This window comes from Mus caroli, unplaced genomic scaffold, assembly GCF_978045245.1.
Source record: "Mus caroli unplaced genomic scaffold, Mus_caroli_1 scaffold_10, whole genome shotgun sequence".
Taxonomy (NCBI): domain Eukaryota; kingdom Metazoa; phylum Chordata; class Mammalia; order Rodentia; family Muridae; genus Mus; species Mus caroli.
In genome coordinates, this window is record NW_028227265.1 from 117,622,200 (window position 1) to 117,639,420 (window position 17,221).

General features: G+C 49.7%; 1 protein-coding gene across 4 annotated transcripts in view; it reads right to left on the reverse strand.

The window, feature by feature from the left end:
- The window catches only part of Arhgef7 (Rho guanine nucleotide exchange factor 7), a 106,744-nt gene that overhangs the window by 46,702 nt on the left and 42,821 nt on the right, over nucleotides 1-17,221 (reverse strand). For 3 of the 4 annotated variants that reach the window (XM_085844208.1, XM_085844206.1, XM_085844207.1), the window contains exons 3-5: nucleotides 4,763-4,847; nucleotides 3,328-3,458; nucleotides 151-352 (exon numbers count right to left, since the gene is read on the reverse strand). In XM_085844208.1, the coding sequence (XP_085700334.1) occupies nucleotides 151-352; nucleotides 3,328-3,458; nucleotides 4,763-4,847 (418 nt within the window). Of the gene's footprint in view, nucleotides 1-150; nucleotides 353-3,327; nucleotides 3,459-4,762; nucleotides 4,848-6,662; nucleotides 6,867-17,221 lie in introns of those variants that run through there. The other variant, XM_085844209.1, reaches the window with a different exon arrangement.

Sequence of the window (17,221 nt, forward strand, 5' to 3'; positions counted from 1 at the left end):
GGCCTTTATCCAGCATCCCAAGGTACAGGGGAAGATGAAGTTCACTCCACTGAAGACCAGACGCTTTCTCTGCACTTAATGGAGAACAGGCACTCAAGACTAGAACAGTCACATCTTAGGCTTCTCCCAAAGTCAGGTTCAGCCACTCACCACTTGGCTTGATCTCTCGAACGTAGTTGCTGGGGAACCAGCCGGTCCTGCCATTGTGTGTGCCCTCCCACCAGCCTCCTTCCTCCACTCGTGTGACATGGATGACGTCACCCTTTGAGAAGGAGAGTTCATCTTCATTGGTCTGCTGGAAGTTAAACTTGGCTCGTACTACGAGTTGGCTGTTGGTGTTATCAGTCATGTCCTAGAAGACAGGTGGGAGGAGTGGGAGAAATTTCCATGAAGTATGGTCTACTTTCCGATAAAAGTTACACTTCACTGTCATAAAGATGGCCAACACGTTTGTAGAAATGCTCCAAACTCCAGCAGCAGGAAAGCAACAGGCATGGTGGTGTATGCCTTTACTCCCAGCACGAGGCCGAGCAGAGACAGAGAGGTACGTGGATCTGAGTTCCAGGCCAGCCAGTGCTACAAAGCAAGACTCTGCCTCAAAAATAAACAAACAGTAGGAAAGTGTCTTTAAGAAGCTTAAAGCTCCTGATCTCCTTGTGCACCTTGACCACTGTCAGACTGCAACCCAGGAGGGAAGGGACTCTGTACTCCCACTCCTGCAGGCAGGCAGGCAGGCAGGCAGGCAGGCAGGCAGGCTCCTTGCTCGCTCCTGTATGTTCGAGCTTGCACATTCTCTCCCTCCCTCCCTCCCTCCCCCCTCCCCTCCCCCATCACTGTGCCTATCTCTACCTTGAAAATTAATCTCTATACATGTGGACATACTTCCAACTACATAAAGCCACAATGTACACTTGAGTCACTAATTTTTAGGTTATTCCCAATGTTTGTTTATATACTCCACAGTGTTTCTCATATCTCATAAAAGGCTGCCTTAAAAATATTCATACATCCATTTTTCATAGCAAATACAAAAAAAAGTATGTTAAATCATAAAAACATTTAAACTTTAACAGATATTTCTAAACTGATCTCCAAAAGAGTTCTACAAACTTACACCAAACAACATGCCCTTCAGTACAAAGATCCCTCCTTTTAAGGTTTTAAAAAGCATTTATTCCAGAAAGAGTAACAGAAAAACAGCACCTCACATCCTGGATGGTGCTCAGAGACAGCACTTCCAGGCCTCTGAACAGAGAAGGGCAGGCTAGTGTGTGTGTGTATGTATGGGTGTGTGTGTGTGTGTGTGTGTATCATCTCTCTTTCCACCCAGCTTGGTGAGGCTCTGGAGAGGCTCAGAAGTATAAATCTACCATCAAGCGACCAAAAAGACAACCCCTAGACCAGCCTCTCCCCACCACACAGAAACAGAGTCAACACATAAAATCTACACCTATATCTCTAGGGACCAGATCCACACACCATCTACTGCACTGTGGGCTCATTTGACCTGCTTCTTGGGGTGAGCCAAGGCTAACAGGATGCCCTGTCACCACAGCCCATTGGCATCCATGAAGACTAGCCAGGAGTCCTGGCCTCCTCCCTACTGGCCCGATGTGAGCACACTGGTGTTTTCTGGCCCTCCACCCACTCAAGCAGCAGACTGGCACAGGACCCCACAGCATCCCTTGCCACAGTGTAAAAGACACAACAGAAGATGTCCCCCACTGCACAGAGGACTTCATTCTTTTCAGAAAAGGGTGCTCAGTGGACGATGGTCAATGATGAGCAACTCCAGATGAAAGGAAGCTAACACAGCAGAAAGAGCATTTCACTCTCACACGTCCCAAGTGGTTTAGAAAATGGCCCAGGAGGATGAAATCTAAGGCACTGAAGGAGCCTGGACATCTTCCATGGATGCTGTACTAATAAAACTGTGAGTGGATTTGGCATAATTTCCTACGGCAGTTTGCCAACCTGGAGACTGGTACCAGAGCAGTGTCAGGAAAACACCAGAGTCTAGGGTCCCCAGCTCTAAGAAAGGGGGAAATGCCATTACAATCTAGTCATTCCTCCCAGAGACTAGGGACATGGGGAGTGATGCTCACACTAACCCGGCCACGCTGAGAGCCACACTCAGCTATCAGTGGATGGACACTCAGACCCAGACATTCAACAGCATCAGCAGAGTTCTAAAGACAAAGCGTGACAGTGCGTCTCACCCATGAGAAAACCCTCATCCGAAGCCCACAGAGCACGTAGCTCGTGCTGAGAGTCGCCTACACACTAGTAAAATGGCTTTTAAAAACATAAGAGGAATGTGTCAGAAATCTACACTTAGATTCTGAGCAAGAAATACCTGTTGTCCCTTTCACCATGCCAACTGTGGGTTTTCTTGTTCTGAGAAGTTTCACATTTCCTCTTGGGGAACGAGGGCGCCATCCCCCCAGCAGCACCAGGACAGAGGCTGCAACCTCCTCCCCCTACACACACATTCTCAGTTCCAGGGCAGCCAGAGCTGACTGAGGAAGGTTTAGGGGGCAGGCTTTAGGCAGAGAAAGAACTGCCTTCAGTCTTCTGCTCTAAGGGAGTTGCACGACTTAGCAGATGCCCCACCATGCAATCTTTCCAGCCAGTGGGATGGCAGTCCCGATTCCCCAAGAGTCTCAGTGAAACTGGAAGCACTCCTGCTATGAGTCAAATGAGCAAGTCCTTCCAAAGGCTTAACAGGCCACAGTTTCCCATGTGCTCAAACGTAACTCAAAAAGGAAGTTGTGGGGTCTGGTAATGGGGAGTCTTAAGGAGTTCACGGGACTGAGTTTGGGTGGCTTCAGCGGAATGTTAAAAACAAAAAGAGACATAAAGATACAGCTGAACACAGCCCTGAGCGCTTCTGAGTGCTGTGCATCCTCACTGTAGTGCCTGCCCCACAACCTGGGTCCTGCCCTGTTCTCCTGGCAACAGGCTCCTGAATCATGCCCTCTCTGTGGAGCCAGGCTTATGCATAAAGGCGATGTTTATTCTCAAATTCATGTGCACAGCGAGCAATTACCTGAGGGCTGGATGTCAAAGCATTCACCTCTCTAGAGAAGCAGCTGCAGCCTTCAGGATAAACCCAGATAAACAAGTGTCCAAGAGCACTTGGCTCAGTATCTGTGGAGTCCAGTGAAAAGCACACGCCACCACACCACAGCAGGAGCCACCCAGCAACGCCAGGAGCCCAAGGTGCTCCACATCCCATCTGCGTGAGCGCAAGCATCCTCCCAAGCACTTTTGCAGACCCTTGTGCCCAAAATGTCTTTGAATCAAATAATAAAACATCTTACTTACCAAGCTTCGGTACTGGCTCTGAAGCAATTTTGAAGTCCTACTGTGTGAAGACTGGGATCCCAGGGAATCAAAAGACTTTATCCGATGGGACGAAGGCCGAGCACACACAGAATCACTTCCTAGTCCAATGTCTGAAAAGGTGGAACACACAGAAGAAGTGCTGAAGGCCCGATACCATGTGCCTTCAACACACACTGGGTCTAAAACCGGGCCAGTGTGGAGGGACACACCAGAAGTCCACAACAAAGCAGGCCATTCACACTAACAAAGAGCAGATTCTTCTGCTCCATAAATGACGTGGTCATCCCCCAATTACCTCTCCAGGAGCAGTCTGCAGAGGACTGACTTACTGGTTCTCTAATGTCATTCACAACAGTCTGCACACCAGTCTATAGATGTCTGGAACAACAGGAACTGCTCAACGAGGAACTGCCAGGCACTTAAGTCTCCAGCACACAGCACACGTGCCCTTCTCCAAGACCACACGCCACACACGCCACACCGTGGAGGCAGGGATGAACAGCCACATGTCATATAAGCCAGTCATGTCTGAAGACAGCACACACAGAAGTAGCTGGCAGAGGCTACCCAGGCATGCACCACAGCACAGCCCACCGCTGACCAAAAATCATTGTGGGACTCAAGGCCACACTAAACAAGGGACTTGGAAACCAACTGTACTGGCTGGTTTTGTGTGTCAACTTGACACAAGCTAGAGTTATCACAGAGAAAGGAGCTTCAGGTGAGGAAGTGTCTCCGTGAGATCCAACTGTAAGGCATTTCCTCAATTGGTGGTCAAGAGAGGGAGAGCCCATCTCTGGGCTGGTAGTCTTGGTTCTATAAGAGAGCAGGCTGACCAAGCCAGGGAAGCAAGCCAGTAACATTCCTCCATGGCCTCTGCATCAGCTCCTGCTTCCTGACCTGCTTGATTTCCAGTCCTGACTTCCTTTGGTGATGAACAGCAGTGTGGAAGTGTGAGCTGAATAAACCCTTTCCTCCCCAACTCGCTTCTTAATCATGATGCTTTGTACAGGAATAGAAACCCTGACTAAGACACCAACATTGTGAGTGGTAAGGAGTGTGAAAGTACCACATGCTCTGAATCTTAACCGTGTACCAGTGAAGACACAGCCACACCCCAGCAGTGGCACACCCCAGTGTTCTGAACCAACAGCCCCCACTCCTGCTGTAAAGTCAGGAGGCAGGAGATGCAGGGCTGAGGGAAAGGGCAGCGTGCTGAGGAGTGAAGGCTCCCTGCACCAGGAAGTGCTGCCCCAGCACTCACAGCCCCAGAATCACAGAACACCATCAGCAAAAGGCGAAATGCCAAAGCAGCTTCTCTCTCAATGAACAAACGCTCATTTTACCTTGAGGACAGAAAAGCAAAGCCATGAGCCTTCACATCCTCAATGGGAGGACACTTAAAGAGTCTTACCTGCTGTCACTTTATTTAGTGTCACCAAGGAGCTGAGGACCTTGTTAAAGTTCTGCCCCTGATACAAATCATTTGCATCAAAAGTCTGAAAGGAGAAAATAAAGCAAGAAAATTAGTACTGGGTTTTATGCTAGCACAGAATAAACAAAACTCCCGACAATATGCGGTTTCACATGGTCAGCAGCATTGTCTGAAAAACCCAACAGACAGCACAGCCTCCAAGTGGCTCCCTGGGAAAGGAGTCCATTGGAAGTCCCTTGTGAGGATCTCCTTATGGGGCATCAAGCCCTTGGAAGAGTACCAAACCTAACTTGGCTCCCTTTAGTACCCAGGTGAGGCGAAAGCCAGGATGTGGGCCAGGAGCCAACAGTTAATGGTACCCAGGAAAGGCTCATGGTAGCTTGTAATCCTCTCTCCTTAGACCATAAAAGCCCATGGACATGGCAAAGATGCTCTCTTCTAGCATGGGAGGAAGGTAAGCTAAATTCACCCCACTGCACACAAGGCCACGCAGACACAGGGAAGCGCAGAAGATGGCAGCCAACAGGTGGGAGATAGAGTGGATCCCAGAGGAGAGACAGGGCAGGGCCTCTGAGCAGAGTTCTGAAGAACCTAGGCTATAGGCAGCCCATTCTGACCCCAAGTCAGTCACACCACAAGATTAAGGCAGGAAGAGAAGATGCATGAGCTAGCCTGGTTATAAGACCTCTGAAAACCAAATGTGTGTGAACATATGTGTATGTGTACCACTGTGTGTGCATTTGTGTGTTATGTGGATGTACCACCAACCTAAATCTAGGAGAGATAACATACAAAAGATGACCTGGTTAAACACGTCTGGCTTTTGTTTTGAGGCTCGCGCGCGCGTGTGTGTGTGCATGTGCCTGCTTGCAGATATGCTAAAACACTCACATTCTGATAATCAAATCCTCTAACACTGTATCCTAGAAAAACCTCACTGGTACAAATTATAGAAAGAAAAGCCTGGATGCCAAAACGTATCCCATATTGTTTCTCTCTTGAAGCAAACTGGAACCATCTTGGTTCTCTGCCTGGGATGAGCACCTGTGGGCTGGCACTGTACCTTGCCCTCCTCGCCTCCGGTCTGCAGTCTTTCTCAGTGCCAGGAACTCCCTCCTCCGCCCCCTTCCTGCCTCCCACACCGTCCCCCTTCCCCTTCCTGCTGAGCCTTACTCATCTTCCTTCCTGAAGGAGAGGAGCGGCCTGAGCCTTACTGAGCTCCAGAAATCCCCCAAGTACATTTATCACAGGAAAACTTTGTGCCAGTGTTGATGTGTGCATTCCACCCTAGCTCGTAAAGCCCAAAGAAGAGGACCAGACCACACATTTCACACTGCCTAGTTAATGTATACCTGACCAGGACTGAGTGGATCTGTGGGTCGCTCATCCAGAGAGTCAGATGTAGCTCAAAAAGGAGGCTGAGGGTCAAAACTGTTCTAAAAAGGATGTTGCTGAAAGTTCCCAAGAACCAAACCAAAGCACAAACGGTAATGTGTCAGGAACCGCTGGTCTCCTTGGGACAGTCGGTCATCCTCTGAGCCTCCAGGCAGAGCCCTCCGAACCTTTATGACTACAGTCTTGATTCCTGGGCTGTAACACCCGTGCCCAACAGAAAGCCAGCCCAAATGGGAACTCTGTCTAAGCTTACCTCCCTCCCTGTTCAGATTTTTAAGAGTCCCATATGAGTTAAGTTATATCTTTTTAAAGAATAAAATGACTGTCCTGCCTAGGCCTGTTTTCTCATGCAAACGTGAAGCCCCCTGAGTTATAAACTGCTGCAGTGATGGTTTATTCTTCAGCTCTCAATTCTAACCCTGTGCCTGGAAGACTCAAGCTACGGCACAGTCCCCAAGAAACACACACACAAATGTCCACTAACCTTCATTATGGCAAGGCAGCAAGTCACAAACCCCAGAACAACAGGATGTGAGATATGGGAAGCTTCCTGTTATCCCAGGATTATATAGCTCTCCTACCCAGATACCACGGAGGACCTGACTGGCTGCAACTGCCTGCCAATGGGCTTCAGCATGACGTCAGAACTCAGTGAGCCTACCACTACCTTCCTCCCCAGGAAACCCAACAATGAGAAGAGACAAACCAGAAGGCACACTCTAAGCCTGAGAGCATTCAGACAGGACTGCTTTTCCAAGGAGCAGAACGGACTACTTCACTAAACAGCAATCTAACCAACAAAAAGCAAAAGTCCTTTAATTCAGAGAGCATCTGTGCCAAAGGAACCAGGAGAGAGGCCAAGGACCTTCCCTGAAACAGCTTTCATAAACCAGCCAGTAACACACCGAAACTGCGCCCAGAGCCATGAGGTGTCCAGGACAGAACACACAGCCTGGATGCACACTGGGCTAACAGCACAGGCTTGCAGGGAGGCTGGCTTTCACAGTGCATGGAAGGTGTAGGCCACCGTCACCACGTAGACCAGAAGTGCACATCTGCCTGCCCATCTCCTGCCATGACGGTCCGTCTATCCAGGTTTAGTAGAAGCCTGTGACCCTGGATCCACAGGTCAAAACTAACCACATTTCCAGATCTTCAAAGACTAGAGTCTATCTAGTCTTCTAGACTAGTCAATCTGGCCTAGCTGCCACCTCCTGCCATAACTTCTTCCAGACCTCTCAAGTGCTCTGCCTCGGCATACTCCTTATTTTATGGTTAGTAATGATATCCAAATGCAGTAACAGGCTTGTGCTCTTGTACAAGAGCACGAAACAGGAAAAATGTGGCATCAACTGCCCAGTGTCTACCTGATAAGCTGTCACCGTCGAGGTGATCCTGTGGGCTGGCATGAAGGTGCCTGCTCACATGCGGCCCCAGATGTAGTACTTCTGAGCAAACTGTAACACTGTCTCAATCAAAACAACAGTAGGCCACACAGAAGCCTACCTACCTGGCACAGTTGCTAAGACCGGATCCACCCCAGAACTGTCCTATCAGGACACAATTTTCTGACCTCCTCTATCTCTAACCCAGGCTTACTGCACTGTAAGACTTTTCCTCACTACAGTTCCCAGATAAGTCTTCATCCTGCAGGCACACAAACAACTGGCCTGACTGGGGTTGGGGCCCATCACATGGAGTTCCAGGTGTCTTGTGGGGAGGGTCAACAAGCCTCTGACCCGGCTCCTCAAATGAGACCGGACAGGCCCGAGTTGAGCTGCTGTGGAGAATGGCAACTAGCTCCCGGCAGCAGAACTGGTCAAAGAAGCCTCTGCTTTAAGCACAGGGGTGGGGGAGTTGTCCACAAGCGGCAGCAGAACTGGCCAGAGAAGCCTCTGCTTTAAGCACAGGGGTGGGGGAGTTGTCCACAAGCGGCAGCAGAACTGGCCAGAGAAGCCTCTGCTTTAAGCACAGGGGTGGGGGAGTTGTCCACAAGCAGTGTCCATCAGCAAGGTGAGGCCTCCAACTCCAAACAAACAGGACTTCCAGAAACATCTGACCAGCTAGAACAAAAGCACTTTTAACACAGTACCTCCTCCTCTCAGGATGCTGTGACGCAAAATAAAGGTGATTTTGAGTAGGTACTGGCACACTCCTTAGCAAACAAGGGTCCCTTCTACCCCAAATCTAAAACAGCACTTATACAGTGTTGGCAGCTAATGCTCCACAGAGACTCAGAAGAAAGAAAGGAGGGAGGGACAGAGGGAGGGAGGGGGGAGGGAAGGAGGGAAGGAGGGAGGAAGGAAACCCTAATATATGCTAATTTGCTGTGAGGAGTATTCCTTCCCAGAGGACCCCGCTGTGTCCTTCAGTAGGTGACAGACTGTGAGGCAGAAGAGGACAAACACCTAGGTGAACTCTTCTACCCTGGCCTGTACTACACTCTCCACAGTGTCACCTCTGGGCAACTGGGCAAGCACACGTGTCCACAGCCATGCTCTACACACAAGAGCGTGAAGAGCAAAGCCCTGCAGTGTCGTATCTGCCAGCGTTCAGAAGCAGCTTGCTGCGTGAATGTGGGTCACAAGGGAACAGCACTGCAAGGCTGGCGGGAGGAGCCCAGGACTCCTTGTGTCCTCACCGCAAAGATAAAGGAAGCCAGGGCCTAGCCTTGGAAGCCATGTGTGCCATGTATTAGGAGTCATCAGTGGCGTCCACATTAGCAGACATGAGAACACTCCTCGAGGGAGAACAGTACCTCAAGACTACCAAGATATAAGCCAACCTAGACAGAAGCAGGAGAGCCCACAAGGAACCAACATGTAGACACTGCATATAATTTAAAATCCAGAAGGCTCAACAGCGCACCACACACAGACAGAGCCTATCCAGCCACCACACAAACATAAACATCACTGACCACGAAACTGATGTGATGCACCCTGAGATACTGAACTCAAAGCAAACCAAGCTGAGTGACTCAGACCTAAATGACTAAATGCCATCCTTATATGGCTGGCTACACCCAGAAAGTGCCAGGGAAAGGTGTCTCTCCTCCGCCATCTCAATAGGAATGAAGACCCTCTTACAGGACAGACTGACCCCAACACCTTGACATCAATCAGTTCCGCCACAAGAGGTTTATGAGGAAGCTATATTCATTCATTCATTCATTCGTTCATTCTCTCTCTCTCTCTCTCTCTCTCTCTCTCACACACACACACACACACACACACACACGAGTCTTGGCAGATATTTCTGGAGTGTTGCTTGCAAGGTTTAAAAATATACTTTTGTCCTACCATATTGTCAGGCAGAATCTGTGATTTCAGAACAAGACTGACTGACAATGAATGGTAAGTAAGTGGTGCTATTTAAGTATAATGCAAATGGTCCACACTGGTCAGACAGTGAGATCCAGCCCTGGCTCCTCATCTTCCAGGCTCCTACAGATTTTGAACTTAAGTCCACCTACTGCTCCTCAGGGATAAAGACAGAGCTTCATAACAATTACAGCGCTCTCACCGAAGATGACCCTGAACAAGCTACTGTCCTTTAAGATAAGAATTGAACCTTATCCTGTTTGTGGATCCTCTTCATCAACATGCAAACACTATGGCAGGGAACATACTCTTAAGGACAAGGTCAATTATCTTTGGTAATTTCCAGAAGGACAGTCCAGAACACAGTCACACTGCTGGCCAGGCACCCTTCCCAGGCCTAGGAGAGACCGTCATAAAGCACAGCTAGGCAGTGACAGCATCCAGTCACGACAGAGTGGAGATAAGCTTGCTGAGGGTAAATGTCACAGCAGTGCATGCAGAGGCTAGACCTTCCAGTTCAAACCATCTTACACGTGGGGAAATAAGCTCTGACTCAGGCCATCTGAACTCTGCCCTCGACAGTACACTGCCAGCCAAGGAGGGGAGTGCGATGTTGCAGATACCAGGAGGCAGTGCAGTCCCACAGGTCACACAGGCCCCATATAGCTGCTATCCATCCCTTATCTCTACTTGGCAAAGCACTGCCTACCCATCACTAGACCTGAACCCAACCACAGCAGGACCTGAACAGAGTTGTGACAAATGCTTGGGCTAAACCTAAGGGAAGTAACAACGTCTACAGCTCTAAAAGGCAGTGAGAACATTGCAATGACAATGGCCAGGTTTGGACAAGTGTTTCAAGACCCACTGCAAACACTGTTCTCCTTCCTCCTACTGCACGCTAAAGTGAAAAATGAAAGATTTTAAATGGGGGAGGGGCTATGAGCAGTAGGCATCAGATTTTAGAGGACCACTGGGGGGAAGCAGATGGGTTCTGAAAATCCTAACAGTTGGGAACAGTCCCATGAAGCCACATGATACCAAGGACCACAAGCAACTGCACCTGCACCCACAGGCCATTTTGCAGAAGGTGAACAGCACCTAACCCCTCTTTATACTCGGTCCTAAGGGCAGATCAGCTTCAGATGTCCCTGAGTTCATGGGGCGGACACTGAGAGGAAGAGGGGTCAGTAATCCCGCCCTGAGCCAGAGCTCAGCAGCGTCAGACACTCAAGGCCCTGCTCCTAGATAGCCCTCTAGACTCTCCACCAGCTCTTCCTGCCACCCACATGATGGCACAGGCATGCAGGCTACTATCACAGGGCTCAGTGGTGGAGTGTGTGTCTGTCGGACCAGGGCTGGATCACCAGTACCATATAAAAGCCACGGTCTGACCAAGGCACACGTGTGAGAAGAAGATGCACTTGATCACAGGTACAAAGCACTGTCAGCATGAGGGTCAGAAGGCGGGAGGATCTGAGAGCAGCCCACCTGCACTCTATTTATGCTTTAGATGACACAGGTGCCAAAGCAGCCATGATCCAAGAAACACCAAAGGCCCAGATGAGAACAACTCCCAAATAAAGCCTGCTCTCCCAATGTGCCAGGAAAGGGTGGGAGGTGAGGTGGGAACCCTGCCTCAGCGAACACTGAAGTGGCAGGCAATGCAGCCCTACCCTACAGTAAAGTGAACCAGGGAGCTGGGACAGCCACAACAGGCTGCAGCAAGCTCCCCAGGCGCAGCTAGAGTGGCAGTGTCCTTACCCCTACATCAGGAAATACAGGTTTCGGCCTGGCATAGTGCCACACAACTGTAACTCCAGCTACACAGAAAGCTGACACAGTGGGGAGGAAGGGTCACAAGTTCAGAGCCAGCTCAGGCTCTATTGTAGAATGAAACTATATCTCAAAAAGTAAATAAAATGACAATAATCAAGGCTGAGGAAGCTGATCCCTGGAGGACACTTGCCTGCCAACATCTAAAGAGGCCCGGAGTTGGGGGAACAACCCACAGACCACAGAGCACAAGACTGTCCAGTACTGCCACAAAACCATACAGAGCAAAGACTGGAATGCAGAGGGACTGTGGAGAGGGGCAGCTCAAACACTCTACACTCTTTGTCTGCTGAGAGCTAAGGAGGCTGTGGTAAGAAAGGGAGTTTGCAGGTAGAGATCGCAGGCTTCCTGACGACTGGGCACAGCAACCATAAGTAACAGCAAATATCACTTTAGCCAGACTCCATACAAACTCCAAGGGAAGCCTGTGAGCAGGAAACACCAGGGCAGCCAGAAAGGCTTGATATGGGCTTCAGGGTGATGCCATCGAAACAGTCAACAGAACAGCAAGTGCTGATTTCAGAAGAGTCACGCAAGTCAAAGAGAGCACTTCCGTGCAGCACTCTGTAAGTCTTGCTGTCCAGTTCCACATGGTTTCCAGGCCCATCTGCGCACATTTGGTCTCAGCACACTCACCAGCATGACTCTGAGAACAGGGTCTGAGGACTGAGACCCCCAGCAAGCAGCCTTCCTCCTGTGACCCTCACTCCACTTCTCATGGAGCAGATCCTAGTGCCGAACACCTCCCCTTAAAAATGAACCGCCTTCAAGACTGTCTGGGCACAGGGGGGGCTGGCTCACTAAGAAGGGGGAGGAGTTGTGTGTGGTGGCTTGCATGATTCTCAAGGCTGACAAGGAGATTCTAATGGATACTAGCTTTTCTTTGTCTCAGACCCCAAAGCCAGGAACCTGTTCTCTGCCCCTCACTTCTGCCCAGCTCAGACTGTAGGGATCTTTATTAAGTCAGGGATAACTTAGGGGAGGAGGGCAGAGGGGCGGGGGCACAGCAAGGTTTATACAACAAAAGCTGGGGTACGTACATAGGAGATCCTCATCCTTGAGGGGGTAACCAGATCTTGGGGGCACAAAATACAAGCAGCATCAGACCAATCCCCTAAACTCAGCACCTCCAGAGACACAGAGGGGCAGACACTAAGTGTCCTCTTCATAAAATGCTATGGGAAATTAGAACACTTTCATGCAGAATCCTTTGCCAAAACTGTTTAACTAGAATCAAACTATAGGCAGGTTTGTATCTCACAGACACACAACTGTAATCCGAGCACCTGCAGGGAGGGAGATGGATAGGGCAGAAGCATCTCACCCTGGAGGCCAACAAGTGCTATACAGCAAGACTGTTAAAGGAACTAAAAGAAAATGGCAGAGAGACAAGCAGCAGCTATGTTGGGAAGCCTCCCTCCTCCTGGCTGGCTTGCACAAAGATGCTCTCCGGTCTGCTGACAGAGAAGTGTCAGCAGTCTTACCCAGGTGTAGACCCTGCTAGCTACAATACCAACCTGCCTGTACACACAGTAATGACCAACTGTTTTCTGCCAGGGTTTTAGGCCTTTTCCACAGGGAAGAAATGTGCCTGGTGTGTAAACCTGGTCAAAAGCTTATGGCTGGGATGGTCATAGCTAAAGGGGAGTTGGGGAAGACAGATGAACTACTCTGTTGTCTTGCTTTACGGACATGATATCAAACTGCCTTCTAAATATGTGTGTACCCAAAGGACAGCGCTCCTCAGCCTCTTTTTAGAGCCTCTGTTTACAGTGAGTGACCACTCACAGACTCATAACTGGTCATCGTGAATGTCAGCCCTGAACAGAAGCTCTGCATTCCTCCCAAGGCCCAGGACACTACAGAAGGAGGAGTGCTGTGAAACACATCGCCTGACATGACATGGCTGTCTACATCCATGAACTCACAGCAAGCAGCTATGTGTACAAGACTGGGACCATTGACACTCCATCATGGCGGGGAGGGATGCATACGGGTTCAGCCCTCCTGGAGAAGTTGTGGGCAGTAATGGCTGCCAGGGGAGGGCGGGTTACAGTACAAGTCACCCCTGCTCACGTGATGCTTTGGTCAATGTAAGTCACCCCTGCCCACCTAACTCCCCACTTACACTTATGCAGGCATCCCTAGTTAAACACAGTGGGGTCACAGGGCAAAGACATGAAGAAGGCTAGGGACTTGCTGGAAAGACAAGATTCAGTGGGAGGGAAAGGGGAAGAGGGGGTAAACGAGAGGACACAGTCAGAATACACTACACTTATATGTAAATTTGTAAAGAATAAAAATGAACAATTCTAAGTCCTAAGTGATAAAGGTGAAGGACAGATCTTTGTTAGAAGTCACTGGAGAGGCGGGCGGGACACAGTGAATGAGGCATGTCTCCGCTCGGACTCCTCAGAACAGGAAAGCTGCATGCCATCTGAGAACTCACATCTGAACATGGACTAAACAGATTTTAATGCTAAGTGCCTTGGGAAAGTATGAAAGCTAGCATCTAACTGTATGTTAACACAGGCACTGAAACATTCAGAAGTACCACCAGGTCTATAAGGTAGTTTAAATGCTTAGCAAAATACAATTTAAACAAACATGTAAAGACTTGCAGAGATAAAACTCAATGCGAAGTATCAGTCCTGGACCCAGGGTGTTTTCTATGGTGGCTTTCCACACAGTTTCCCATATAAGAAACACTCCCAGGAGAACAGGTCAGGAAGCTCTCTGGCACCCACTCACCACCCCTAACCTTGAGGTAAGAAAACGAAAGCATCCATTCTCCAACTACAGGCAGCAGTGAGCAATCTTATAAGGCCCAATGGCCCTCCCCAGAGACTGCAACTTCAAGTTCACAACCCTACAATCTACACAACGGTAGGCAGGTAGGCCCAGTTCCATAGGACTATGGCTAGAGAGACATTGTTTCTCATATCTGCTCTTGGCTACCAAGACTTCCCATCTTCTGTACTCCTGGGAAGTCAGCTGTTCCCTCCCCGGCTGGGTAACAGGTGCCATCCATGCCCTCAGCAAATCAAACAGATGAGCTAGCCAGCTCCAAATACCACACTCAGCAGCTGTTTCTAAGACCTGAGAGTGTGTCTGTGATGTTCCCACACACTGAAGCCCAGGAGGGCACGAGCCCCCTTCCCTGTCTCTCCAGAGGAATAAGGGGATCATTCCCCAAGAAGCAGAGTAGCACAGGCCCCAGGAATCAAAGGCACTCCATGGAAGAAGGAACAGTTACGAGAGAAAACACCAATAAAGCCTAATATAAATTTAGGCAGAAATACATATTCTGGGTAATTTTACTTTTAACACATACTCAGTATATATAGACTTCACATCCAAACACAGTGCAAAGGCTTGGGGTTTGTTTTACTTATTCAGTAGGAACCTGTCCTCTGCTGGTTCCCAGAACACAAAGGGTTCTCAAAGACACAAAGATGCAGGACAAACAGCGTCAAGAGAAGAGAGGAATGTGACATCCAAGCAGACAATGGCCTCTATTTCTGGATCTGTTTTCAAAGGAAATCAGAAAGATGACTAAAGGACAGCCAGAAAGAAACCTGTTTCACTAGACATGGGAGGGGGCGAGCACCTAATTCAGGGACACGGCATCTACCCAGCTGGTACAAAGCTCTGGGTCCCATCCCCAGCACTGTGTGTGAGTAACTGCAGGCAGGAGTCCCGCACACAGAGTGCCACAGCAGTGCCTCCCTCTCTCCCACCACTCTCGGCCAGGCCTGTGCATCTCAACCTTCATTCCACAGCCACTCATCTGTCATGACTGTCACTGTTTTATCGTCCACAAGGACTAGGGAGAAAATAAAAGCACAAATGTCAGTGATGCCTTTTCCCACTGTCTGGCCAACTGTAAACGTAGGATAAAGCACCCTTGATATAGAACAACTATAGGCAGGGTAAAGCACACTTCACATACAGAGTGTCTGCTCCTTTTCCTGCTCTGGCCCCATGGCACTGAGACTAAGAAAGGGTTTCCCAGCAAGCTTCCCAGACCCACATGGTCAAATGAGTCAGTCCATACAAGCAACCCAGCTCAGCAGCAGGTGACAACCACAGTCTGGCCTGTAACTTGCACTCTCACCTGGCGGCTCAGAGGTACAACCTCGCCATCTCTTCAAAGGGACCTTCAGAACCTACCCCAAGCCAGTAACTGCCCACTGTCCACCCACTGGACACCACACTAAGCTCAGCTGGGCTCCCTGCGAGACAGAGACCCAGGATGGTAGTGGAGAGCTCTTGTAGACTCCTTCACTTTCACATACAGCCCTTCCCAGGATCCCTGCGAGACAGAGACCCAGGATGGTAGTGGAGAGCTCTTTGTAGACTCCTTCACTTTCACATACAGCCCTTCCCAGGATCCCTGCGAGACAGAGACCCAGGATGGTAGTGGAGAGCTCTTGTAGACTCCTTCACTTTCACATACAGCCCTTCCCAGGATCCCTGCGAGACAGAGACCCAGGATGGTAGTGGAGAGCTCTTGTAGACTCCTTCACTTTCACATACAGCCCTTCCCAGGATCCCTGCGAGACAGAGACCCAGGATGGTAGTGGAGAGCTCTTGTAGACTCCTTCACTTTCACATACAGCCCTTCCCAGGCTCCCTGCGAGACAGAGACCCAGGATGGTAGTGTAGAGCTCTTTGTAGACTCCTTCACTTTCACATACAGCCCTTCCCAGGATCCCTGCGAGACAGAGACCCAGGATGGTAGTGGAGAGCTCTTGTAGACTCCTTCACTTTCACATACAGCCCTTCCCAGGATCCCTGCGAGACAGAGACCCAGGATGGTAGTGGAGAGCTCTTGGAGACTCCTTCACTTTCACATACAGCCCTTCCCAGGATCCCTGCGAGACAGAGACCCAGGATGGTAGTGGAGAGCTCTTGGAGACTCCTTCACTTTCACATACAGCCCTTCCCAGGATCCCTGCGAGACAGAGACCCAGGATGGTAGTGGAGAGCTCTTGGAGACTCCTTCACTTTCACATACAGCCCTTCCCAGGATCCCTCAAGCTCCCCACTGTGAGGACTAATGGAACAACTTGCCCCTGCACAGAACCTGAAATGGCTCTGGGCATTCTTCATCACCCCAGAGCAGAAACATACAGACCAGAGAAAATGGATGCATAGTGTGTGGCCCTCAGTCCTGCGGCTGCCCGGGGACTGCTTCAGTTTTTCTTCCCCTAGAACTGAAGGAACATGCAGGGTACCATTCCTACTAGCTCAGCTTAGGGTCCTCTAACTCTGAAACTTCTACCTCGTCTAAGTCTCTAGGAGCTGGGCATCCTTCCACTGAGCTTCGCCATAAGGAAATCAGCACTAAAACCAGGAGTCAGTACCAGCCAGCAGGTGGCACGGAGCCATCTACCAGCCATCTGTCCTCTCAAACTGATCCCCATATGTCGGGACTAAGCTAACAGCACCCATGCAAGTCAGAGTTCACATAAACCATCTGACACAGGGAGGGACACAACGGCTACTATCCTACTACACTTGATCTGCAACAGTTTATGCAGCAAGGCTTTGAAAGAGCCAAACAAAAATTCCGTAGTTCTGAGGATGAAATAAAGATATGTATGGGAGAGAAAAGGAGAGAGACCGAGGTAACACAGACAGGGCACAGCTCAGCCCCTGCTTGTTGGGGATGGTCTAGCGCTATTATGTATTCAAATACTGAATACTGTATCCTAAGATCTGGTTGCCCCAAGACAAGCAAATTCACACACACACACCAGCTTTTGTTGTGTAAACCTTGCCTGCAAGTTATCCCTGATTGGTTAATTAATAAAAGTTGCTGGTCAGAGAGGTAGGTGGAGCTTCGGTTCCCAGGCTTGGGGTCTTTGGTAGGGCCATG